This window comes from Ammodytes marinus, assembly GCF_949987685.1.
Source record: "Ammodytes marinus genome assembly, chromosome: 24".
Taxonomy (NCBI): domain Eukaryota; kingdom Metazoa; phylum Chordata; class Actinopteri; order Uranoscopiformes; family Ammodytidae; genus Ammodytes; species Ammodytes marinus.
In genome coordinates this window covers 9,357,586-9,384,049 of record NC_137228.1, presented here as the reverse complement: position 1 = coordinate 9,384,049, position 26,464 = coordinate 9,357,586, and the positions used below count along the sequence as shown (strand labels likewise).

The 26,464-nt window shown below is 43.3% G+C and overlaps 1 protein-coding gene across 1 annotated transcript in view; it reads right to left on the bottom strand.

Annotated features, from left to right (window-relative positions):
• Positions 1-26,464, bottom strand: part of nrp2a (neuropilin 2a) — an 82,896-nt gene that overhangs the window by 44,573 nt on the left and 11,859 nt on the right. Inside the window, exons 2-3 of the mRNA XM_080052856.1 lie at positions 16,938-17,115; positions 4,253-4,434 (exon numbers count right to left, since the gene is read on the bottom strand). Of these exons, the coding sequence (XP_079908982.1) occupies positions 4,253-4,434; positions 16,938-17,115 (360 nt within the window). The remainder of the gene's footprint in view (positions 1-4,252; positions 4,435-16,937; positions 17,116-26,464) is intronic.

The window sequence follows — 26,464 nt, the reverse complement described above, 5'->3', positions numbered from 1 at the left end:
TGTCTGTCTCCGTCTGACATACATCCACTCCTCATAACACTAGATGTACGCAATATTTCTCATGTTAACCCTGCTGGTGCTCAGTTCAACGATTCCATTGAAGAAAAATCTTTCCCGAAGGCATCTGAGTGTGTGTGTGTGTGTGTGTCTGTGTGTGTGTGTGCTTGTGTTTGTATGCGTGTGTGACAGAAAGGGGGCGTGCCACACATGGGAGTAAGAGTGGAAAAAAACAAGCCACAATAACAACAACAACAACAACAAGAGCGCGAACAACAAGAAAACCCAAGAGTACTAGAGAAGCAACATTCTTGTTGCACCGAGGGCTCGACACATTTATAGACCCGGAGAGAGACTTGCACATTGAGTCGGAAGTAGTTTTTTATAGACAGGAATGCGCTGTCTCAGTCAAGTTGCTTATACTGTGTGTTGTCGAATGGAATGCCCTAGTCAAGAGTTTTTTTTTAATACGCAAAACGCAAAAAAGGTCTCGCTCGGCTTATAAACACGCTTGTTTTTTACTCAAAATGCAGTTGACTTATCTAGGAATTTTATTGGCCTCTGCCTGTGAACTAGGCTGTTTCTAGGGAGTAAACACCGCTTGGCATTCGGCCCTATAGTAACAGCCCGTCTCTCCAATAAACACGAGGGCATCAGAAATACACATGGGGGCCAGTGTTATGACTGGCACTCTGTCGGAGGGGGGGGGGGGGGGGGGGTTGTCCTGCCTACGGGCGCTCCCCTCCCCTCCCTGCCTGTGACCCCAGCAAGATGGCGTGGCAGCAGCGGTCAGGCAGGAGACTCAACCCTTGCGGGGAGATGCTTGCTCCAGTCTTCACTCGCGATTGGCTGCGACGTTATCTTGCTAGTGGTGGGCTTTGGGGGTATTGGGTAGGGGGGAAGGGGGGAGGGCGGGGGGCTTTCCCTGGTAAAGTCTTCCCGCTGTAGCCGTGGTAACAGCGTCACAGTGGCACGTGACGGCTGTGTGTAAGTGAAAGTGCACAAGGGTTAGGGGGGTAAGGGGGCGTGGGGGGTGGGGGGGTGCTAGACGGGGCTGAATAAAGGGTTAAGCACGCATGAATGGGAGCAAAGTAGGCCACGAAAATAATGGGGAGGAGGGGCTTCTTGCACTGTACGGAAGGATTAAGTGTAATGTAATGTCTGTGTGTGTGTGTGTGTGTGTGTGCGTGTGTAAGGATGTTGTTTTGGGGCAAACGCTCACCCCGGCTGCTCCCCTCAGGAGGAGTACTGAAGGGTGGAGTCAAAGGTTGTCTCCTCGCTGGAAATAATTAGATTTTGATGCACTGTACCCAGTTACACACACGCACACGCACACGCACACGCACACACACACACACACACACACACACACACACACACACGGACATAAACAGATTGCTCGTCCAATTCGAAAAAATCCCCTAGAGTTGTTACAGTCATTGCTTATGTAATAGGGTTGAATGAACAAAACAAAAACAAGCCGGGGTATCATTAGCTCATACTACGGAAAAACAGTCAGAGATATGCCTCTCGCTCTCTCTCTCTCTCTCTAACACACACACACACAACCAAAACCAGACAGACACTGTTTGACTCCGAGACACAGTGTGGTGAGGTCAGACTGGACTGTAAGCTGTACAGTCTGCTTCAGATGGAAACAAGGTGCACACACACACACACACACGCACACACACACACACACACACACACACACACACACACACACACACACACACACACACACACACACACACACACACACACACACACACACACACACACACACACACACACACACACACATACACACACACACACACACACACACACACACACACACACACTTTTGCCTGCTGTTGCGCTGAGATGTCCATCTCTGCTTTGGACGCACCCTTTAGAACAACACATACGCGCCCATAAACACACACACACCCACGCCAGATATATTCCTCTCTCTCCTCTGCAATCTAAGAGCACTAAGATTCAGACACTGACTTTAAAAAGTAGCAAAACAACTTTGCGCATTACAATTACTGTCTTCAGAAGTGAAATCCATTAACAAAGGTTAAAAGTAGCGGCAATTACTTCCGCTCCGGTGAATAAAGATATTTTGGGCGAGGGGGGGTGGGGGGGGTCTCTGTTCCTGTCAGAAGTTGTAAGCTGTGTTTAGTGTTAAAACCCATGGCCCGGGCCTGCCACTGTACGGGACAAACAGCCTTGATGAGAGAGCCAGCAAAGCACTGGAAACACCATAATTAACCCGTGGCCCCAATCACGCATTCCTGAATAAATTTTCACTCCCTGACTCTCTTCCTCGTTTTGCCACTTTATCTCCTTTCACCCCAATCATTTTCCCCCTAACATGTCTGTCTCTATCCCTCTCTCACACACACACACACACACACACACACACACACACACACACACACACACACACACACACACACACACACACACACACACACACACACACACACACACACACACACACACACACACACACACACACACACACACACACCTCTATCATTCCCCCTCAACCTACATACATAGGATTACAGGCAGACAGAATCTTACACAACAAGCGAGAGCGGAACCACCCACACATGCAACACAGCAGACACCTACATTGAAACAATCTCTTATAACCCCCAGAATTCATAGCGGGGATCTTGTTAAAGTCATGGCAACCGCATCCCCCCATCATGCACCAGCCTTCAATCCATCTGTGTGTATGTGTGTGAGAACCTGTGTGTGTGTGTGTGTGTGTGTGGGTGCACGTTTGTGCGTGTATGTGCAAGACAGATGCAATCTACACTATTACATTGTCGGGGTACAAGCTGGTGGCCTTGGTAACGGAGCTGAACGTCAAATCTGGGTCACATTTCGTTTGACACAAAAGCGGAGATATGTTTCAAGAGGTAGGAGGTGAACACTCAACGCTAAATAGCTGCAAACTTTTTTAACCTTTTTTTCAATGGTTTTCAAAGGATATCATTTCCAATTAAGATACATTTCAAGAGCTGAAACATTTCCTTTTTTAAAGAAAAGGTGGCCGTCTGTAATGTTAGAAGGACTATCGGCTGGTAACTCGCTTGAGCATAAATCTTTTGGCTTGCTCAAGGCCACTAGACCACTTCCCCTCTAAACACACACACACACACACCAAAAACAAACTGCGACCTCACCTGCAACCGTGCACTATACACCGACCTCGAGACAAATTCCATTTCGCCACACACACCCGTCCCCATCAATCTCCCATTGCCTCCGCCTCTACCTATAAACCTTTAACCCTAAAGTCCAACTTCAAGTTTGCCTCGGAGCCCTCTCCATCATCCCAACACACACACACACACACACACACACACACACACACACACACACACACACACACACACACACACACACACACACACACACACACACACACACACACACACACACACACACACACACACACACACACACACACACACACAGAGGAAGTGGATCCGCGCTCCAATTAAGCAAGCATTCCTCACATGCTTCAAGGCGGCTTGAAAGTAGTTTTTTCCCTCCCTTTTTCTCTTTTAAACTTTTTTTGTTTACATGCCCGGCTGCCTCTGCTGATGTAAATTGCTGTGGGAGTGTTGGGGTGAATGATCACAGGTTTTGGGCCATTAACACTAAGGGGCAAGGGAAGCGGCACACGGACATAATCATTAACTTTTAAGTGTATTTAATGCGTATGGTGATCTGCTGCTTGAGTGGAAAAGTTGCCTGGAACTTTTTTCCACAGAAGGTTCTTTGAATACATTTAGACATTGAGATAAATGATATCCAATGAGAAACAGACGCTGGCCAACGGTGGTAACTGATATATGGTCAGACTGTATAAAGCTTTAGGTGAGACTTTGTCACTGTTGAAAAAACAAACATAAATCAAACTGTAATCAGCTTAATGTAAAACTGAAACAAGATTATAATAAATTAAAGGGGAAGGCTAGAACAGGCAAGTAGCACTTTCTACACACTATGTTCACTGCTGGCTATCTAAAATATACAATAACATCTTAAATATAGGTAAAATTTTAGTTTAAAATTGTTTCCAGTCTTACAGAGAAAATATTAACAGATTCCTAGATTCCTTTTGTACTCGGGAAATCACACTTCATATTGCGCCTTATAAACTTTGCACAGTCTTTTGAACCAACCACTCACACGCAACCCCTAACTCTAAAAACAGCCAATCGTGTCGTCTCATTGTGCTCACCTGTTTTGAAGATCTCGTAGCGCAGAGAGAAGCCCGCCCCCTGGTGGGCATAATCGGACACAAATCGGATCTGCAGGGAGGCTCCGGATGAGATGATGGGCGCTGGGGCTATGTTGCTGCAGTGTCGACCAAGGACGTCCGCGCTTTCCGAAGTCCCGTCGCGGATTTCAATGAAGTCATACCTGAAAAAAAATTAAAGGTTCAGTAAGTGATATGGTTCTTTTAGCTAACTTCCTGTCAGTGACTGGAGTTAGCAGTCCCCTCCCTCGTCCCTACATCACCACCACATGAGCGCGCAATAGTCTTCGTCAGACAGTGCCGCGATGCAAAGCAGCGAGTCATCGTTCACGGGCACAGAGACCCGGCTCTTTATTAGTCTACTGATTGGATAAAAAGGAGCGGGATACTCAAAATTTTATCTGGCAATTACTGCAAAGCTGAAACACTGGGAGACCTGAGTTATGAATTGTGCATACTGTTTAAGTGATTGCTTTAGGAATATAGAATGATTTAAAAAGTGTATTAACAAAAAATATCACTTACTTAAAATGAATTTTTCCTCCACTAAAAATCCTTTTAGAAAACGAAGTAAGGAGACGGAGCAGAGGGGTATAAACATAGACGGGATAGTTCTAGGAGGGGTTATGCAACTAGCTAAGCTAATAAAAACCAGACAGGTGTGGAAGCTATTTACCATCATGGCTCGGGCCTTGGGGAAAGTATACACAGTGTCCCAAGCATTTAGGACACAACAACACAACATTAAGACAAAAACAAATATATCTGCCACACACTTGGCCCCTGAGTTGAAACATCTCCCACATTTGCTTATGCTTCTTTCCCCCCTTCAGCTGAATTCCATAAATGTAGCTCCCGCAACCCAGTTTTTTAAGCGGGCAGACAACCGGGCTCAGATGTATTTTATATCAGAAGACCCCCACGAATTTGAATTTTGGCTTCAAATAGACAGTGCTGCAGTGTGGTGGTGGGTGCAATCTTAAGGGGGTGAAGATGCAGGCAAACAAGACAGCTGGATGGTTTCTCATTTATCAGAGGAGTTTTAAAATAGGCAGAGAAGGCTCACGAAAAGATAAAGAGTTGAGTGAGTTTGTAGAAAAAGAAATTAGGATAAGTTAATGTGAAGACGCGTTGCCTTTTAAGATTCCGCATGCCTGAGCTCATTATGACCTTTGACAAAAGCTCACTGGCCCTGAATGATAAAAGCAAATTCTTAACTGTCAGGTCAGTGTGTGTGTGTGTGTGTGTGTGTGTGTGTGTGTGTGTGTGTGTGTGTGTGTGTGAGTGAGGGAGTAAGAGAGGAAAAGAGAGAAAGAGAAAGAGAGAGATGGGGGGAGAGAGAGAGAGCCCACCTGGCTGATCCAGAATTAGCTCGTAAGCCAGTGTGTCATTCCTCAAACATTATTAGACGCACACAGCGGAGCGCACACACACACACACACACACACACACACACACACACACACACACACACACACACACACACACACACACACACACACACACACACACACACACACACACACACACACACACAGACTCAGCTGTCGTGTCTGCAGGAGTTGATGTTTTATTTAACCCTCAGTCACAGAGAATTTACACGTCTTCTATATGAGTATGTTTGGGTGAAATTGGTTATAATAATTCATCTCTCACACTTCAAAAAAATGTCTTCACTGACAAGTAGGTGAATGTTGCCAGGTCTTCCAGTCTGCTGTGCATTTTCACTGGTTCCTAAGAATATGCAAAACATGACTTGGTTGCCAGGTCAAATATAGGACGCCAGTATTAAGTACAGAATCAAAAGGAAAATTTGAGATTGAGTGGGTAATAAACACCCAAGGAAAGTAAAGATATTTTCCCCTATAGCATGATGTTTACATTTTAAAGTGAAAATACCCTTGCATCACTATCTGTTTGTTTCAATGTCTTTTACACCATTTGTAATGTCCTATGTATGTGGCAAAGAAGTGCTCCTTCAGATACTGTTTCCAGAGAAAATTTCAATACCACTACATTTTTAGACCTCATACGACGAAAACTATCATTTGCTAAAAATTACAGTCCTTCTTTGCACTATTTTCCAATAATTGATACTATACAGCTGCTATGTTGATATTATTAAGAAAGGAGTATAAAGCCCATGTCTGGGAGCTGACAGGGAAATACAAGGTTTTGTGGGAATAATTTGGGGTTGTGACAATACTGGAAGGTGTGGGTAGACTCTATAATTAGTTTGTGCTTAAACACTGTTTTAATTAAGTTTACACACAAATTGTACTCGAGTAAAGGTCTTCCTAAAAAGGCAATGAAACCAAAAGTCATTGCCACCTCTTTCTGTAAGTGTTTGCGTTGTTGTAGATGTGTGTGTGCATGTGCAACTTCTTGTGCGTGCTTAATATGCATGTCGTTGCATTTGAAGTTGCGCAACTGTGAAGAATTTCCCCTTGTAATTCTTGTCTCCGTAATATTTCTCTAGTTTGTTTTCCACAGTTCTCTTCAGTGCTTAACAAGTGTGTCCCCCTATTGTGTATTCCCTGCGTAACTAACTAGCGTCGCCGCAGGAGCCCCGCAGCTACATTGACGACACCCTCCGCGACGTACACACACAAACACACAGACACACAAACACACAGACACACACACACTTCTCAATTAGTTTGTGTAAGGAAGCCGTCAGGAAAAAACAACAGGGCCGCTGTTCTCTCACTAATTATTGCGATGGGCCTCTTTGAAGCCGCGTCTGTGGGTTTTGAGACACTTTCAAACGTGCAGTCTCTTTCTTTTTTCCTCTGGACTTCCACAAACTAACAAAAGTATTGAGTAAATCTGAGGGGGACTAATCAGTGCGATAGGCTTGCATCCGAGCACTAAGACTGCTTTTGTACTTTGCGGAGCTTGTTGGAAATAAAACCTGGATTAAGTTGAGTCAGTAAGCCTCTTTTTTTTCTTTTGGGCTGCTATCTCATTCACTGCAGTGTATTGATTCCTATACAGGGGCGTTCAAGTCAGGACTGCAGATTGGAGGGGATAATCCCTAGCACGTTTAATCTAGAGTCGGTAGCAGTGGCATGCGTACAGGTGAGTGCAGCTCAAAGTGTCAACATGCTGCCGTTAGCCTGTAATGTCACCGTGGCGTTGCTAGTCTCACGCAAACAACCTGATGTATGACAACATGTAGTAAGTGGTCTGTTTCTTTAGGCTTAAAAAGGTAGGGTGATATAGTTAAGAAGCCAAATTGACAGATTTGCATGCCTGGCAGTATAGGCTATGAGTATGTGATGGTTGCTCAGCACAAAACAAAAGTATCCTGGAGAGTATTAGTGGGCTAAAGAAAACCACTGTCCAATTCTCTTATACCTGTCTTGGGTTGTAATCCTGCATTAGCCTACAGTACTACAGAGGCGACTTAGCGGCGGTAGCTTTCCACGGTGAAGCCTGTAAGAGCCACACTGCTATCCCCTAAGTATGCCTGCTTAGGGGCTGTAACTGACACATGCTTAGTGGGGAAAACACACACTCAAAGTCCTGTTGCCAACAGAAAGAGAGAGACACACACACACACACACACACACACAAACACACATGCACACGGACAAACGCACACACACTCAGAAAACGCTGTATATCGCCAACACCAAGGATAAAAGGCCCCCAACAAAAAGAGCTGAGAGCCTAATTAGGTTTTAATTGATTTTGGAGTGGGTCTCTATCCTTTCTGTCTCGCTCTCTCTTTCTTTCCGTCTCTCTCTCTCTCCCGTTCGTGGATTAGCGTGTTGGGTTGAGTGAGTGTTCCTCAGATGTGATTATTGACCGACCTGTTCGCTGCTGCAGCCTCTCTCTCTCTCTTCCCCTAGGCTCTGATGAATACATGCATGAGGGCCAGACGTGTGTGTGTGTGTGTGCGTGTGTGTGTGTGTGTGTGTGTGTGTGTGTGTGTGTGTGTGTGTGTGTGTGTGAGAGAGAGAGCCCTGCACTGGCTCTCTGTCTGTCACTCTCTGTCTTACAAGCGCGCGCGCACACACACACACACACACACACACACACACACACACACACACACACACACACACACACACACACACACATACACACACACACACACACACTGGCACTGGCATTCCACGACACTGCACACACGTGCACATAAATCACTTGACCACACATGCATGCATAACCCAGACCGAACTCGTCAAGACAGACACACACACCACTCTGGGAAACACTCAAGCACAGTCAAAGCCAGACCAATGGATTCCGTTATAAGAGTTCGTAGTGCTACCAAGCCCCACCTACTACGTCTGACACCAGCCATTTACTGTCCGTCTGGCAGTCTGCTTGACTTGACCCCCCCCCCCCTATTCATCCTCCACCACCCATAGAGAATATCTGGAGCAAAAAAAGGGAGAAGGGGTTACGGAAACGAAAAGAAATCCCTTAAGGGGCCGGTAATTCTGCACCAGTCCAGACATGTCCGCTCATCCTCATGCTCTCATATATCAACCCCCCCCCCCTCCCCACATAACAACTAATTGCCTCTCACACCTTTGCTGTTTGTCTGGGACCGGGTCTTAATTCCTACAGGGGGAAACAGAACAGTAATTGCAGTATGCATGCACTGTATGTGTGTTTATATGGGTCTCTCATCTAGCATTTCAGTGGCCTTCCGGGGCTCCCCTAGCGATCATTCCCCCCCTGCTATAAACAGATCTGTACTAGTCATATTTATAGTTCTCTTTTTTATGACATGCATTAGGATATTGTGTGTTCGGGATGAATCTAAAATGCCTATACATAAATACAGTGTCAGAAAAATTAAAACAAAAGATTACAGCGGAATTGTCTGGCGGGGGTGCGTCACGGTTCGACTGATTTATTTATCTGTTTGTGGCTCGATAAAAGAGCAACAGCTGTTTGGTAGAGAATATATCTGCTGAACCAAAAACTTGGCTGCGCTCGCCCGACACTTGAGGCCCCATTCGGCGTGAAATGATTTCCCTCTCTCTGCTCCATTGTATAACAGAAACACACAACATTCCCTGATCCGGTAAACAACGAAACAACTGTCGCTTTTTTTTTTTCAAAATCTCCTTTCTTCCACAGAAGCACAAATGAGCCAAGGCAGTAGAGTAGACCCCACACACCCAGATACACAAACATCCACTCAACATGCGCCCTCGCTACGCTACCCACCCACTCCTCCCTACCCCTCGATAGGGGACTCTAATAAACCATAAGTGCCTCTGAAATATTAACTAGACGCTGCCAGCTAAGAAATCCCTGCAGATATCTACAGGGCCTGCCATCTTCAATCTAGCCCCCCCTCAAAACAAATAGCACTCCTCCTTTCCTCATCTGTGCGTCACCTTACCTTTCTTTTTTTTTGCCGTCCATCAACGGATTCATACTTACAGATGACTGGGGGCCAAAACCGCTGACCACAGGCACCCCCTTCTAGCAAACGCATCGATCTGAAAACATCAGACTATATCACTGCTGTCTGACCCTGCTAACCCCTGCTGGATGCATTCTAAATCTAATCCACCTTCTATTTCAAAGATGGAGTCAGCGATTCTTGTTGTCAAAATCAATTTTTTTTGTCAAAATCAGTGACAGTCTCCCTCAAGATTAGCTACCTGTAAAGTGCACTGAACCAAAAAGAATTAGTGTTAATACACAGCCTATAGGCTCTGTAAACTGGTTTGTTAACAAATGTAAACAAAAGGCGGCCCACCATAGCTGGCAACGTAACCGTTTACAGAGCCTAGGCTGTGTATGAACACTTTATTTTTCAGCGCACACATTGTACTGGAAAGCTGAGCGTGAGGCTATATTCACTGATTTTGACAAAGTGAATTTGACAACGAGCGTTCTTCAGAATCGCTGACTCCGCCTTTAACCTATATGCTTTCTTTCTCCCTTTTATTACAAGTCATCCAAGCACACACATTATTTGAAATGGTTTATAATCACACCCATACTCATTATATCATCATTAAGGCATGACAACTATACAATAGTCTGTGGGGGCTGCGCTTATGGCCGTGATCTTGTTCTAAATGCCCGCGATGGGGCTGGATATTGACGAATCGGAACCCAGAAACAGCTCCCTTTGGTCGTGACCTCTGGCCACTCATCTGTCTCTCCTTTCATCCCTAACCGTTCCTCTCTTCCTCTCTCATCCCTCTCTCTCTCAAGACTACGGGCCAATGCTGATCATCTATCGATTTACCATTACAAGCGGAATACAGGCATTGATCCCACACCTCTCTGCTCCCCCCTTTGGGTATTAGTAAGAGGGTGATATCATGGACACAGACGCACGCACACACACACACACACATGCACACACAGGCGCACACAAATATAGTAGAGTTGTTGCAATGCATTGGAGTCATCTCTCACATTGAACAGGCCCGTCACTGGCCATGTGTGGTTATACAGCTTTGTGTGTGTATATGCTACAATATCATACAACAACATTGTCCGTGCATCTACATGAGGTAAGCCTTTCAGTGATCGCGCATCTGAGCAGTAGAAAAAACAACTGAAAAATTTCTTGGGCTCTTTTGGGGATTTTTCTGAGCTGATGCACCAGTGTCAGGGGTAGGCGGACACCAGTTTGTAAACGCTGCCATACTGAGAAATACAGAAAGGGTTTTGTGGAGCTGAGAGGCTTAATCAACTTTGACTCAACTCGTTTGGCGATGGGGCTTGATTGTGACCGGCATTCATTCATATGAAAAAGTTACGCACTGTAGCTTTAAATAAGAGTGTGTTAAATATAAAATATACTTTCTCTCTCTTTTTTTTTTTTTACTTTTTTTTTGTGGTTTTATGTTTTTTTTACATATGGACAAAAAAAACTGAATAAGTAAACACATACAATACATACACAACACCCAACCCCCTCCCCACCCCTCCCTACTCCCCCTCCCTCACATTAACAGACAACGAATACAGAAAAAAAGTGAAATAAATATACTTCGTCTTAGGGGTAAATGAGAGGTGAGATATGAAAGATGAAAGAACAAAGGCGGGGTTAGGAGATGGATCAAGAAAAAAAGGAAGGAGAAGCAAGATAGCCTAAGAGAAACATACCCCCTTCAGTTTCTGGTATATCTATATCTATACTATATATATAGGCCTATATGGTAGCAACCTGGGGCTCGGTGATGGCAGATTGCATTAGAGATATGGGCCTGATATTTCATCTAGCCTTTATTACATTTGGTTCACATCAATTTGGCTGGCAACCTGGAGGTAAGAGCTATTTGGCACGCGGCCGGATCCCCCCCACTGAAATGAAATCCTGAATTAAAGTGCCACCTCAGACATCGAGCGCCTTATATACGTAGAGGGGTTTTTGCCGATTTGATTGCTGCAGTATTGGCCACGTTTGACGTCCGAGCGCTGACCTTTTGAACCCCTCTGAGGGAAAATCGCCAGCTAGCCTGTGGATATTAGCCATAGTTCAGACCCCTTTGACTGGGCTGACCAAGCACTTCTTGGTTTTATAAGCGCCTAAAGTGATTGAAGGGGTGAGGAGCAATCTTACACTGGCCTGTAAGTGCATACGTGTGTGTGTGTGTGTGTGTGTGTGTGTGTGTGTGTGTGTGTGTGTGTGTGTGTGTGTGTGTGTGTGTGTGTGTGTGTGTGTGTGTGTGTGTGTGTGTGTGTGTGTGTGGGTGTGTGTGTGTGTTCATTTAAAGGTGCACCAAGTAACTTTGGGGTGTATCAGAGAAGGTATATCAAGGTATATTCTCATAACTTAATAAAAAAGCTACCTTAGTAGGTGGAGCCAGCGATTCTAGAGAAATGCTTGTTGTCAAAATATTTTTTTTTGTCGTAATCAGTCAATATCACCTCGTGAAGAATGGCTGAAGTTTTTGTTTCACTGTTGTCGTTTACAGCAACAGCAGGGCCCACAGTTATTAAAAACACATTATAGTCGTTACGTTTGGTTCCAGGTGCTTCCAAAAACATTTGGTTTTGATCTATGATGATAGAATTGTTCAATGCTATAGAATTACATGTGGAAAATGATGTTTTGTAAACTAACCTCAGGCTCTGTAAAATGTAAACAAATCCCCCCCCCCCTCCCACCTGAAAACCTGCATACGCGCATCCACCAATAACACATGTAATTTTACACCTTTCACGACCATGTTAACGTTTTTCATTTCATTCTCTTGTGGTGCGTTTCCCCTGATCAGCAGTCCAGACCACATAGCCCTGCGTCTTTCAGGTAACATACACCACTAGATCTTTTTTTCTTTTCTGCTGGCTCCATAATCCCAGCTGTCTCGCAGATTTCTCGCCCAGCCTAGACCGAGATGTCGAGCCCTCCTAGCCTGCCGTGAAAAAAATGCAAAACTTCCCAGAATCGCTCACAGTCTGCCGTGCCTAATCGGGCAGGCAGAAAAAAAGGGAAGCTAGTAGCTACAAGTAACAGCGCTACAGGGCTTGGATCAATCCTGGTAAAAGGCATACAGTATCTCACAAAAGTGAGTACACCCCTCACATTTCTTCAAATATTTCTTTATATCTTTCCATGGGACAACACTGAAGAAATGACACTTTGATATAATGTAAAGTAGTCAGTGTACAGCTTGTATAGCAGTGTAAATTTACTGTCGCCTCAAAATAACTCGACACACAGCCATTAATGTCTAAACTGAAGGCAACAAAAGTGAGTACACCCCTGAGTTAAAATGTCCAAATTGGGCCCAAAGTGTCAATATTTTGTGTGGCCACCATTATTTTCCAGCACTACCTTAACCCTCATGGGCATGGAGTTCACCAGAGCTTCACAGGTTGCCACTGGAATCCTCTTCCACTCATTCATGACAACATCATGGAGTTGGTCGATATTAGAGACCTTGCGCTCCTCCATCTCCCGTTTTCAGAAGCCCCAAATATGCTCAATAGGGTTTATGGCTGGAGACATGCTTGGCCAGTCCATAACCTTTACCCTGAGCTTCTTTAGCAAGGCATTGGTCGTCTTGGAGGTGTGTTTAGGGTCATTATCATGTTGCAATACTGCCCTGCGGCCCAGTTTAAGAAGGTTGAGTGCACGTTTTCAGCGTCATACCAAGAGGTTGGCTTTGGAAAATAGACATATGAATACTGCCAGCATTGCTGCAGGTCTTGAAGGGGTTGGGGGTCAACCTGTCAATGCTCAGACCATACGCCGCACTCTGCATCATACTGGTCTGCATGGCTGTCGTCCCAGAAGGAAGCCTTTTCTAAAGATGATGCAAAAGAAAGCCCACAAACAGTTTGCTGAAGACAAGCAGACTACGGACATGGATCACTGCAACCATGTCCTGTGGTCTGATGAGACCAAGATAAACTTATTTGGTTCAGATGGTGTCAAGTGTGTGTGGTGGCAACCAGGTGAGGAGTACAAAGACAAGTGTGTCTTGCCTATAGTCAAGCATGGTGGTTGGAGTGTCATGGTCTGGGGCTGCATGAGTGCTGCCAGCAGTGGGGAACTACAGTTCATTGAATGCTAACATGTACTGTGACATACTGAAGCAGAACATGATCCCCTCCCTTCATAAACTGGGCCGCAGGGCAGTACTGCAACATGATAATGACCCCAAACACACCTCCAAGACTACCACTGCCTTGCTAAAGAAGCTCAGGGTAAAGGTTATGGACTGGCCAAGCATGTCCCCAGACCTAAACCCTATTGAGCATTTTTGGGGCTTCTTAAAACAGGAGATGGAGGAGCGCAAGGTCTCCAGTATCCACCAGCTCCATGATGTTGTCATGAATGAGTGGAAGAGGATTCCAGTGGCAACCTGTGAAGCTCTGGTGAACTCCATGCCCATGAGGGTTAAGGTAGTGCTGGAAAATAATGGTGGCCACACAAAATATTGACACTTTGGGCCCAATTTGGACATTTTAACTCAGGGGTGTACTCACTTTTGTAACCGGCAGTTTAGACATTAATGGCTGTGTGTCGAGTTATTTTGAGGGGACAGTAAATTTACACTGTTATATAAGCTGTACACACGCTACTTTACATTGTATCAAAGTGTCATTTATTCAGTGTTGTCCCATGAAAAGATATAATGAAATATTTGAAGAAATGTGAGGGGTGTACTCACTTTTGTGAGATACTGTATATAGCACAGAGAGCAAGAATATCGAGCCACACTTTTTCCCACTTATTTCTTCTGCTAAATGCATCCTTCTCCGTGAAACATACAAGGGCAAACACATTAGCGATTAGATGAAGTTATGCATAAATAAATCTTTGGCGTGATCCCCCTATTTCTCTTAGATGGGGGGGGGGGGGGGGAATGGATGGATGGATGGATGGATGGATGGATAGTTGGGATGGGAGCAAGGCTAGCCTTACAAACTAACAATCGCTTGCATGCTTCCAGAGTTACTCACATGAAGCTGCTTTTTTCCCACCCACGCATACTGACACACACACACACACGCGCACACACACACACACACACACACACACACACACACACACACACACACACACACACACACACACACACACACACACACACACACACACACACACACAGGATGAGGGGAGGAGAGGAGATTGAGTGGGAGTTTGTGTTAGAGGGCAGGCCTCAGTCCCTCCAGGCAGCGTTAAAAAAGAAAAAATATAACCCCCCATCCTAATAAAACCCTGTGCGGAGTCGAGAAGAGAGGAGGCATTTCTCTTCTTTCTCTCTCTCTGTTTTCTCCTCCCTTTTGGCCTCCTACTGCCCCTGCACGCCCAGGGCTGTGAGAAAACTGCTTCACACATACACAGGCTTATCAACAGCTGAGCCATGCCTCTCTCTAGTAGCACTAGGGAAGTCCAACAACGCGCACTAACCGTGTTGACACTGCCGCACTGGTGTAAAAGCGCTATTAGCTATTATACTGAGAAACACATTTTGCAAGGGAGATAATTAGGCCAGCGCTCCCTCCGCCTTTTGACAAACCAGCAGACAGACAGAGACCTGGAGGGGACACAAAGCCGAGACATCAAAATAACATTTTGCCGCATATGTGACAAGATGCCGTGAATAGAAAACGACAATCATTACAAAAAAGCCCTTTCACACAAAGCAGCCATTGACGAAAGTACATTTTGTCTCTTGGCAAGACAAAGTGCTTTGTCGGGGAACAATGCGAAAAAACATCTAGGATTATTAATTCTTCAATATATAGAGAGGGAGGGAGGGAGGGAGGAAGGGAAGGAGGGAGGGAGGGAGGGATGTTGGGACAAGAAAGGGAGAAAAATAAATGACCCATAATTGCAGAAACACTGATAATTCCTGTCTGTGAGTGTACTTTAAAAAGAAGGCCAACCTGACAATAAGCAAGTCTCCATGTAATGCTTCTCCACTGACTCACTTGTATAAGAGTGAATTAAACAGTGGAAAGCGTGACTTCCTCTTGAGGTCAAAGACAATAGGCGGGCCATATGATTCGGATTATTCATGTCTCTGAGAAAGGAAACTGACCAAAGCCGGTCTAAACAGCTGGGCCTCATTCTCCTCTTCTCCCACTTCTTCTCCTCCTTTCCTCCCCCTGTTTATCAACTTTAAACTCAAGATTTTCACAATTTGTTTTCACCCTATTTGGTCTTTCTTCCCCCCTCCCCACCCTCTCCTTGCTATCAAACTATCTATCCAAACACAGATTTTTCAAATGTTGCTTCTTAGCATTTTCATTATCAGATGGAAGGGGGATTACAGCTGGATAGTCCTGATAAAAAACAGATAGTGTGTGAAAGCACAGACTTTTTTTTCCCGCTCAAAATCCATCTTAACTTTTGTGATTGTGGCAAATCATATAATAGAACACTATCTCGGCAAACATCATCTGGAATATACATGTATAGACTAGTAATTATTGAGCCACTGGAATCATTCTTTCCATGCATTTCCTTATGGTGAACTGCTTTGCTTTGTCAGTATTCATGCAAATTTAACATAGTGGAAGTGTGCAGCCTCCAGGACTTAATGTGTTCACTGGTGTGAATGTGAAAATAAAGAGCTTGTCTTGGTCTCTCAGTAAAGAACCAAAACTCGCAAAAAAAAGGAAACCACAGTCCACTTAATGGTCTGCGTTTTGCTTGAAAAATCGACAATTAGAACTTCCCACTTAACCTTTTGCGATTGGACCTGAGTGTGGTTTGAAAATGTGGAAAATGTTTCAAGAGCTTGGGATCAGGCCCAAAACCGCTAGCGGTCAATTATAGCAGTATGTTAAAATCTCTACGCTTGTTGTAGGAAATTACTTATTTTAGAGACAAATGCACCTTTTTGTAAAATTCTGACATGACTCTCCCTGCGTTTAGTATGGTATTTAGTATGGTAGAAAAAGATTTAGGATGTCCCAATTCTTGTGGTCAGATGCAGAATGAAAAATAACTGATTGCCCTACTATAACCAGTCGGGATTTTTAGTGTGGAAATCAGCATGCTATTTTGGTGCGACTGAGCCTCCGTATGAAAACAACCAGTGATGCGACGGATCTATAGGCAAGAGGCAAGATCAAAGCGCGATGATATGATGAAATAAATAAGTCAAAGTATGTCCCAATTGTATGCCTACTAAATGCTAACTTGATTCTATTTATGATCAGCTGGTGTATGTAGAAAAGAGAAAAAGTATGGGATTTTGGAACTTACTTGCAGTCCAGCCTCTCGATCTCAAAGTGCGGGTTGAAGTTGAGTACAATGCGCTGGGAGGGCTCCGGCGCCGTGATGATCCAGTGGCAGTTCTGATGGGGGGGGTACTCCAGAGGGTAACCCGGGGAGGTGATGTAACCCGCCTCGCTAGCATCGAAAATGCCCCCGCACGCTGGCCCTGTCATATGGACAAGAGAGACAGAGAGAAGGGTGAGGAACAGTGGAGAAATATTCAGCACTTTTAAATATAGTTTTGATGCATTTCTTTGTCCGTCATTTTCATTGCAAGCTCGGCGTCAAACTATATAAATCCCCAATAATGGCACACATAGGCTATACCCACAATGGATATACACTCCCTACAATTGTTGACTGGGAGGACGCTTCTTCATTTACTGTACAGTATATGAAGAAGTGATGGGCGACCGATGAACGGTAAAACAAAGAAAAGCAATTTAGGCCCGTCGTTAAGCAGGGCAAATTGGAGAAACTTCTCTATTGTGGGTTCCTTCAATTGCAAGTGGGACCACATGGGTAAGCTATTAAAACAATAAAAAGAATATCATCATTGCTTGTATTTAGCTATAGGCACACACCCACACAGGCCTTAGCAGAGGCACACGCACACACGCACACGCACACACACACACACACACACACACACACACACACACACACACACACACACACACACACACACACACACACACACACACACACACACACACACACACACACAGTCTTGTATTTGTTACCTTCTTAGGACCACCCCAAAAATGCCTACCATCTTAGGACCACCCTTTCTAGACATAGTAGAAACTTCTAAATTGCACCCCTGAACTTGAAAAAAAATCTAGTTTTTTTATATGACTTCAGATTTAAGATTAGTATTATTCTATTTTTTTATAATTTCCACATATTTTTACTATACTTGTTAGGTCCGTCATTAACCCATTGATGTCTGTCGCGCAGCATCAGGCATCAATGGGTTGAAAAAAAGGTTAACCATACTGATTCCCTTTTAATGAGTTGAAACAACTATGATTTAGTCTATTTCTGAGTAAATGGTGTCCGTCATGGCTGCGGCCCAGTATTTTACCTTATATTTCTCCCTTCCATGCGTCTCCTGTGCTCTGGCCTCTGTGCCTCTGCTGTGGGCATCAGCACACCTGCTTATATCCTTGCACCTTTCCAGCCAACCATACTCAGAACCACATCATCTCCAGCGTTGTACACACACAATAGCTGTGCATTGTCGTTACTTTAAAGTGCGCTATATAGTGAATGAAATTAACCACGAGAATTCGAACACCACTACAAAATGGCAAACACACTATATAGTGCCACCAATCTTAAAAAGACAAAATTAAGTCAAACATACTTCAGGAGAAACATTATCCTTTTAATGTCAGACAATACCATCTCTGTGGTCTTCAATGGCCTTTTAGGTCTAAAAGCCTTTAAACAAACTGTGTGGTAAAAAATTAAATAAAATACACAATCTGTAAACAAAACAAAGGAATAAAAAATAAACTGCATCTATTACACCTGTAAATGTGCCTACATGTATTGCTGTATGAGCTCCCTCCCTCCATCCCTCTCTCTCCCTCTCTCTCTCTTTCTCCCTCTTGTCTCCCTCTCTCCCCCCTCTCTCTCTCTCCCTCTCTATCTCTCTCCCTCCTGTCTCCCCCTCTCCCCCCCTCTCTCTCTCCCTCTCTCTTTCTCTCTCCTGTCTCCCTCTCTCTCCCCCCTCTCTCTCTCTCCCTCCTGTCTCTGCCTCCCTCTCCTTCCCTCCCCCCTCTCTCTCTCTCTCCCTCCCTCTGTCTCTCTCTTTCCCTCCCTCTCCCACTCCCTCCTGTCTCTGCCTCCCTCTCCTTCCCTCCCCCCTCTCTCTCTCTCTCCCTCCCTCTTTCTCTCTCTTTCCCTCCCTCTCCTATATGTTAAAGTTTGTATTTGTCCAAGCCAGACATTGATTGTGTAAGAGACAAGTTTGGCCACTGCATGTAGATACCATTGGAAAATGGAACACTGGATACATTGTTAAATAAAATACACAATTTAAAAAAAATTAAAAACTGTATCTATGCGATACAAATGTGTAAATTTCCCTTAATGTCATTTTAAAACAATTATAAAACTTTACTGCTGTATGAGCTAACTCCCCCCTTTCTTCCGGCCTCCACACACATCCTACCTCTACTGCGCGTCTGCGTCTGACTTTTTGTCACTGACCGTGTAATCAACCTAGAGCGGGCACACATCCAACCTCAGACGCACTGCTGAGGCGCGTCAGAGGCACGTCTGCAGCGACGCTCCCCTTTACCTCAGGAGGAGGAGCCTGTTTCTTTCTGAGAGCAGCGCGTCTCTCTCGGGTCTCTCTGCTTTAACTGATAAAGAAATACTCTGCTGAGAGTCATATTGACTTCATACCGGCAGCTTTCACTGTAGTTTCTCCATTTCCTGGTGTGTCCCTTTCAAAATAAAACTTCCATCAAGCGAAAATGTGGCAAAAAATAATAATAAAAAAAAAAAAGGCAATGGGGCGCACGGATTACTGTCGGGAATTATCTATGAAAACTCTATGTAGAAAGACAGGGCTTTTAGGAGCAGCACTGCAGCAGCAGCAGCTGCCAAGACGTTCCTTGTGTGTCCGAAAAAAGCGCGAGAGACGCAGCATAAACGGAAGAAGACGCGCTCCAGAGGTAGACGCAGGATGTGTGTGGATGCCGTTCCACCCCCGCTCTCTCTCCCTCTCCCCCTCTCGCCGATCTGAAAGGATTCTGTGGTGCACATAGAACTTTACCGCTCTCCAGTCCCTCTCAGCTAGGGCGTTAGGGGAAGCAGCAATGCACCTCTCACAATCTTCTTTTCCAGGCATCTTCCGCATTCGGATGAAAACCAACAGATAGTCTTCAACTGCATTCACTTCCTCCATTGACCACTTTCGTTTAGCCTTTTTCGCACCTGTGAAAAAAAGATTGCAAGAACACTTAATCCATAATACATTATATAAATATTGAAAATTGTCAGATATTAATTAAAAATCTTATTTTTCCTCCCAAGGCATATTCCCCATCTACTATATTTGTATTTGTAAAACACTGCCTCTTTTAGTGCAGAAGATTTCACCTGAATCCTCTTCCTCGCTAGAGCGTGATGTAGCTGGGACATTCTCTTCTTCACTACCGTCTATGCTTGAAAATGAACACTCTTTGAACCGAAGCATTTCTTTGGTCAGCTACAATAGAAACAAAGATGATTATTTAACATGAGAGTTACAGAAATGTTGAGCAGTAGGAAAAGGAATGTAACTATATTTTCACAATACACCCATCTTCTCTAAATACATCAAGGTTTGACAGTATAGTAATTAGGGATGTGAACAATGTGTCGATTCTCGGCTCGATTTTCGACACGTGCTCAAGACGGCTCTAAAAATAGAAATCGGTAAATCGGGTGTTTTACTTTATTAAATGTTTTAGGGACAAGGGAGACGTCCGTGATGCGAGTTCACGTGTGGTCACGAGCGCGCTGCAGGCGCTTCATTTCTGCAATGTGCGCGCATAACCTGTCCGGTGTGGGTCAACAGTGCAGAGCAGAATATGCAGCATAAAGTTATAATATTCGTCTACGACCGTGATGTTAAATCATCTTCACTCAAAGCCTCCGCCCGAGCAAAGCAGCGAGTAGCGCTGTGACGGTGACGATCACCGGGAGACCTCGCAAGTATGAGTGAGTGAGCCGCCGTGCAGAAAAACTCTGTGGTTTGTTGAATAACATGATAACCGGGGCTATCCTGCCCGTTAACGTTGTCTACAGGAACGGCTTCCGCAATCTAGCAGAATTTTTAAAAGGAAAGCGCAGTTTATCAGCACCACAACTACGTGCTGCTGCCGCAAAAAAAAGGCACACTGCCTTTTATTTTTTTTGAATGGCACAGTAAATCGATCGATTTGACGATTCATGCCTCCGACACATCGACACGCAAATAATGAGTCGTTTATCATCCCTAATAGTAATGGTGCATGATAACCAATTCATTTGTTTGGCTGATTATTCAGGGCCAATGGAAAGCTTTAGGAACAATATGTTATGGTGGACATTGGGGCCAATGATGGTGCAATTATGGCTGCATAATTGTTAAATTAGTGACCCCATTTTTAAGAGGCCCCTAACCCCATTAACAACACGCTAACGTGCTGACAGATTCAGTGTTTCTAGCAAAGACAGACCTGAGAATATTCTGTTAAAACTGATAGGTGAAGCTGTTTTGCCCTCACTGATCTCCGTGAGGTTTTTTGGAAGTAATGAACTTTACTGTAACGTCTGTATCTGGTATGGTTACTGTTGAGGGAGCGCTGCTCTGGACAAAATGAGAACCCTAATGCAAAAAATTACACATTTGCCTGCCACTAAACCTAACAATAAGTATGTACAACATGTTAAACCTAAACTTTACTTACAAATATGCTGTCTGTCCTTGATAAGGGCGGAACCTCTATTTCCTCTATGTCCGTCTGCTAAAGTGGAAAATGGAAATCAGTCAATTTAAACTGAAGCATTTGGAAAATATTACAAGCAATATAACGTTAATTACTTTTTACGTATTGACCATGTTAAATATGCAAACTCCTAAAGCCTTGTCTGCATAATGTATCAAGAGTATCTATTTGCAGACCCATGGGGAAGCGCAGCTCCACTGTTGAACGGGAAATACGTCACCGTTTCTTGAATAAGGAAGTAACAACATCCAACAATAACAAGACCGATTACCCGGTTTGTGTTATCTATATTGTTTTGGCGATTAGGTTCAGGCATCACAGGCAGGGTGGTTAGGGTAAGGGGACAGGGATAGGTTATAACAATAAAGTTTGTTATACTAAGGTGGCGGTAATGCAACTACTTAGGATGCTGACCGCCATAAAACACCAATGAAGAAGAAGAAGAAGAACCGTGATGTATTTCCGTTCCAAAGTGGAGCTCCAGTTTCCCCATGGGTCCGCAAATAGATGCCTCTCGAATGTATAGCCCCAAAGGGTTGTCTGAGTCTCACTATAACTGTAACTAATGAAATACTATATTTACTGCCAAATCAAGTTGTTAAATATTATGCTCACAATCAGTACAATCTAAATTTTCATGTAAGTTAGTGATAGAGAGAGGCCATAGACATAAATAATATCTTTATATGTATATGAGAGAGGCTAGCTGGAAATGAAAGCGTACATCTCTCTGTAGTCATTTGCACAATAATACAAATATTAAATAAGGTGAAGCATTCAGAGGAGGCCTAAATTCAAACAGCCTTGGTTTTGTGAAATCACAAACATTTAAAAAGGTCAAAAATGTTCATATAAAACAAAGATTTAGACTAGAAAAAGCTAAATGTTTGACAGAAAATTAGATTTTTGTTCTTGACTAAAGTGAAACATTAGCAGTCACTTGACAGATACAATGGCACTTTTTATGTTAGAATGTGAAGTTATAAAAACTACTTACAACTCCACTGTTGGTTCTTGGAGTGGGGTCAAGGAAAACAGTACCACAGTCCCTGGAATACCAGTAGTTTTCCTGAAAAATAAACAGCAGAAAATCTCTTTTTAAGAGAACTCAAAATGAAAATGGCACATTTGTCTGATTTGTTGTGTTGGCTTGCAGCAGTCTCAGTATCAATATCACAGATGTACTCCATTTCATGTTGTGTCCAGTGTTGGGAACATTACTTTAAAAAAGTAATTAGTTATAGTTACTCACTACTTGTTTCAAAAAGTAACTGAGTTAGTAACTGAATTACTTTAAAATAGAGGTAACTAGTTACCAGGGAAAGTAACTATTTGCGTTAGGCCTACTGTGTAGAACAGACAGGTACTTAATGTACATAACCTTCAATATGTATTGCACATCAACAGACAGCAAGAGGTTTATCCTGCACTTCTAGTATTTAGTTCTCAACAAAAGTAAACATCCTTTGACCTCAATGAATTTGAAGTAGTGCTTATATCTCCACCAGTAGAGGGAACTGGTGGATGTACCGTTAGCGCGCTGATCTGCAATCACTGGATTCACTTCAGAAGTGTCGGCCAGAACATCACTTAAGGCCAAAAACGTCAGACTATGAAGCATGAAACGATGAGAGGAGGAATAAGGATTTATCCCATGTTTTTCTTCCTTCTTTAACATGCACAGCAGCATACAGATCCCAGGAAAAGAACAATAGCAATACTCCGCTCGTGATGACACGTTAAACAGCTGTTGCGACCGGCGAATCGTGGCTGTTTAATAACGTGCTTAAATTATAACTTATCATAGAGATCGGGAAACTCCATGCACTTACTCACAAGGGCGATGCAAACAAACTCAGGGAAAGCACGTTGCAACCGTGGAATGATATTTTAGTGCGGCAACTTGCACGCTCACACAACAGAGAGATAAAGAAAAGGAAACTTTACTAAACAGACGCTCTGGCTGACTGACGTCACTGACAGTTATAATGTCATCCACACTGAATAAAACACATCTTAAACACTTTAAGAAATCGCTTATCTCTTTGTTAATCCACCCATTCTCCTCACTAGCAGTTAACAGTTGATTTTAAGAACACAAACAAAGAAGGGGAAATGTCCTACCTCTTCCTTCTGTTGAGAGTCAAAGTCAGCTGCAAAAATGACAGGAGATGAAATTGTTAATTTGGTTCAAGATGACAACTTAGCCTAAGAGTAAAATGAGTATTTACTAGGGATACGATTGTGAACCACTTATTGATTTCTATGATGACTTATAAAGGAGGTATGAATCTACAAAAAGATCGACTCATTGCTTTTTTTGCTATGCAGGTTGAGTTGCTGAAAAAAACTTCACCACAGCTGCCACCGTAATGTAATGTTGTTTGCATCAAAGCATTATGAACATTAAAATGGGAGGATTTATTTAAACGATGTCCATGCTTAGGTGGTGATTGTATTTTTTCCGGCTGTACACAGAATCTCACAGAGGGAGGCAGCCACTGTATATTTTGTCTATAGTCGCACATTCAGTTTGCCGACATGGCACTGTGTATCCAGGCTCAAGAAATGCCATTAGATGGCGAAAGCCCTTCCCCTCAAAAACCCTAACAGACAGGATATCCCTGGTTATAATTTGTTTTATCTTCTACACATTTTTCCAAACACCCAACGGCAATACGCACCAGCGTGGATGAAAGATACATTGTTCAGGGGGGGGGGGGGTGGGACAGAGCGTAGCACACAGGAGGAGACTGAAGGGTGCGCTGCTTTTACCACAGAAGACACTGCCGGTGGCACAATGATCGTTTTATTACGATTATCTTGTTTTAATAATCGAGGGAAGCCAAAATTGTAATCGAAATCCAATTAATCGCACTGTCTCAAAAAATGGTTTCAAAATGTGAGCATTTGGTCGCAGTCTGGAGCCCTGTGCTGTACAGTATTAAATGTAACATCTGGCTCATGTGTCTAAAGCTAAATAGTTTAGCTTTAAGGATTATGTTTCAGTATAATAGTCTACACTACTACAAACTAATTCCTACAAACCCCATTACACAAATTCATATTGTCATTACATCTCACCTGGGCATTTAGAGCAGTCAGGTGTAAACAAGTCATCCTCCTGGAAGCACAAATGAGTCAGTCAAAATTCAAGTCATCAACAACAAATGAGTTTCATTTACAATGGTGGCCTGACATATCACATTACACTGTTGCAATGCTGGTTATAATATTTGACTTACTAAATACCATTTTTCTGGTCAAAGATCAATTTTTTAAAACTTTTTAGACTATCCTCAATATTAGATTATCCTCAAAAACAATAATAATTTAATTCAAATATTCTCTGGTGTGAATATGATGCATCAGTTCTGATTAAATAAAGCCACACTATGGCTCGCTTGGTTCTCTCCGCCATTTTGTCTATCTGCACGTGTGAGAGACAGACGGCTGCCCCCCCCTCCCACCACACGGCCTCTGACATTCTACCAATAATGTGTTTCAGTCTCCCTGGCTCTCTATCAACCATGCTCTATTTATCTACATTTACAAAATAATTGGAGAAATCAGCCTTGTTCCAGAAAATCCTCTAAAACTTGCCTTGGCACACTATAATACTCACATTCTGTTACAACAACATTGGGTAAAAAAATAAATATATATATAACGTCCCTTGAGTGTAAATCATAGTTTGGTAGTAGGCTAACATCACTTCAGACCTCATTTACTTGACATTGGAACATGTGCTATGGCTAATGTTGGCTAGCTTATGTGTAGACATTAGCTACATTGGAACATGTGCTATGGCTAATGTTGGCTAGCTTATGTGTAGACATTAGCTACATTGGGACATGTGCTATGGCTAATTAGCCATCTTGGTAAAATTCCACTGCATTGCAATTTAGCTCTTTTTAAGTTGCAGACGCATTACATGTGAAAACGTTGTGTAAGTCAACTGAACAGTGCAATATTATATTGAGAACATAGTAGAATAACTCAAAACTTACCATTTTCTTTGCAGTTCCACAGGTCCTCTTTGTCTGTCACACTGCAGTGAGAAGCATTCCCTTATGACACAGCACGTTTCAGTCTGTGTGGAGCATGGGGTGTGGAGGGGGCGGAGATATGAGCTGATAGTTCTTATTAGGACCGAGTGTGTTTCACAAACATTATGTTATGCTTGGCATCATGGGGAGCGGGAAGGTAAATTTAAGTGGGTCTAGTTAGGACCGAAGTGTGTTTCACACACACGGAGATATGAGATGATAGTTCTTATTAGGACCGAAGTGTGTTTCACACACACGGAGATATGAGATGATAGTTCTTATTAGGACCGAGTGTGTTTCACACACACACACTGTTTTAGGCATATACTGTACAGTCTATGGCAGTGGTGGAAAGTGACAAAGTAGGCTACATTTACTTAAGTACTGTACTTTAGTACAATTTTGAGGTACTTTAACTTTACATGAGTTTTACATTTTAATCTACTTTATAATTTTACTCCACCACATTTCAGAGGAAATATTGTACTTTTTTCTCCACTACATTTATGTGGTAGGCCTTCCTTCAGTTACTTGTTACTTCACAGATTCAGAATATAAATACAAAATATTATCATAAAACAAAATACCATATATTGTTATAGATTAAGCTACACAGCAGTAGCCTATCTAAAGTAATTAAAGTTTTCACCATCTTTGTTAACTGCAACATTAAAGTGATATTTACATTAATCTTTCACTAATTACAATATGATAATATAATATTCTGAAATAGGCCATTCTGCATAAAGAGTACTTTTACTTTTTTTACTAAGGTCCTTTTCATGATGATACTTTGTACTTTTACTTAAGTAACATTTTGAATGCAGGACTTTCACTTGTAACAGAGTATTTCTACAGTGAGGTATTACTAGTTTTACTTGAATAAGAGTAGAGTACTTCTTCCACCACTGGTCGACGGCTTTGCGTGACATTTGTAAGGCACAGGTTACGCTGGATCAAGTGCTGACACGCTGGT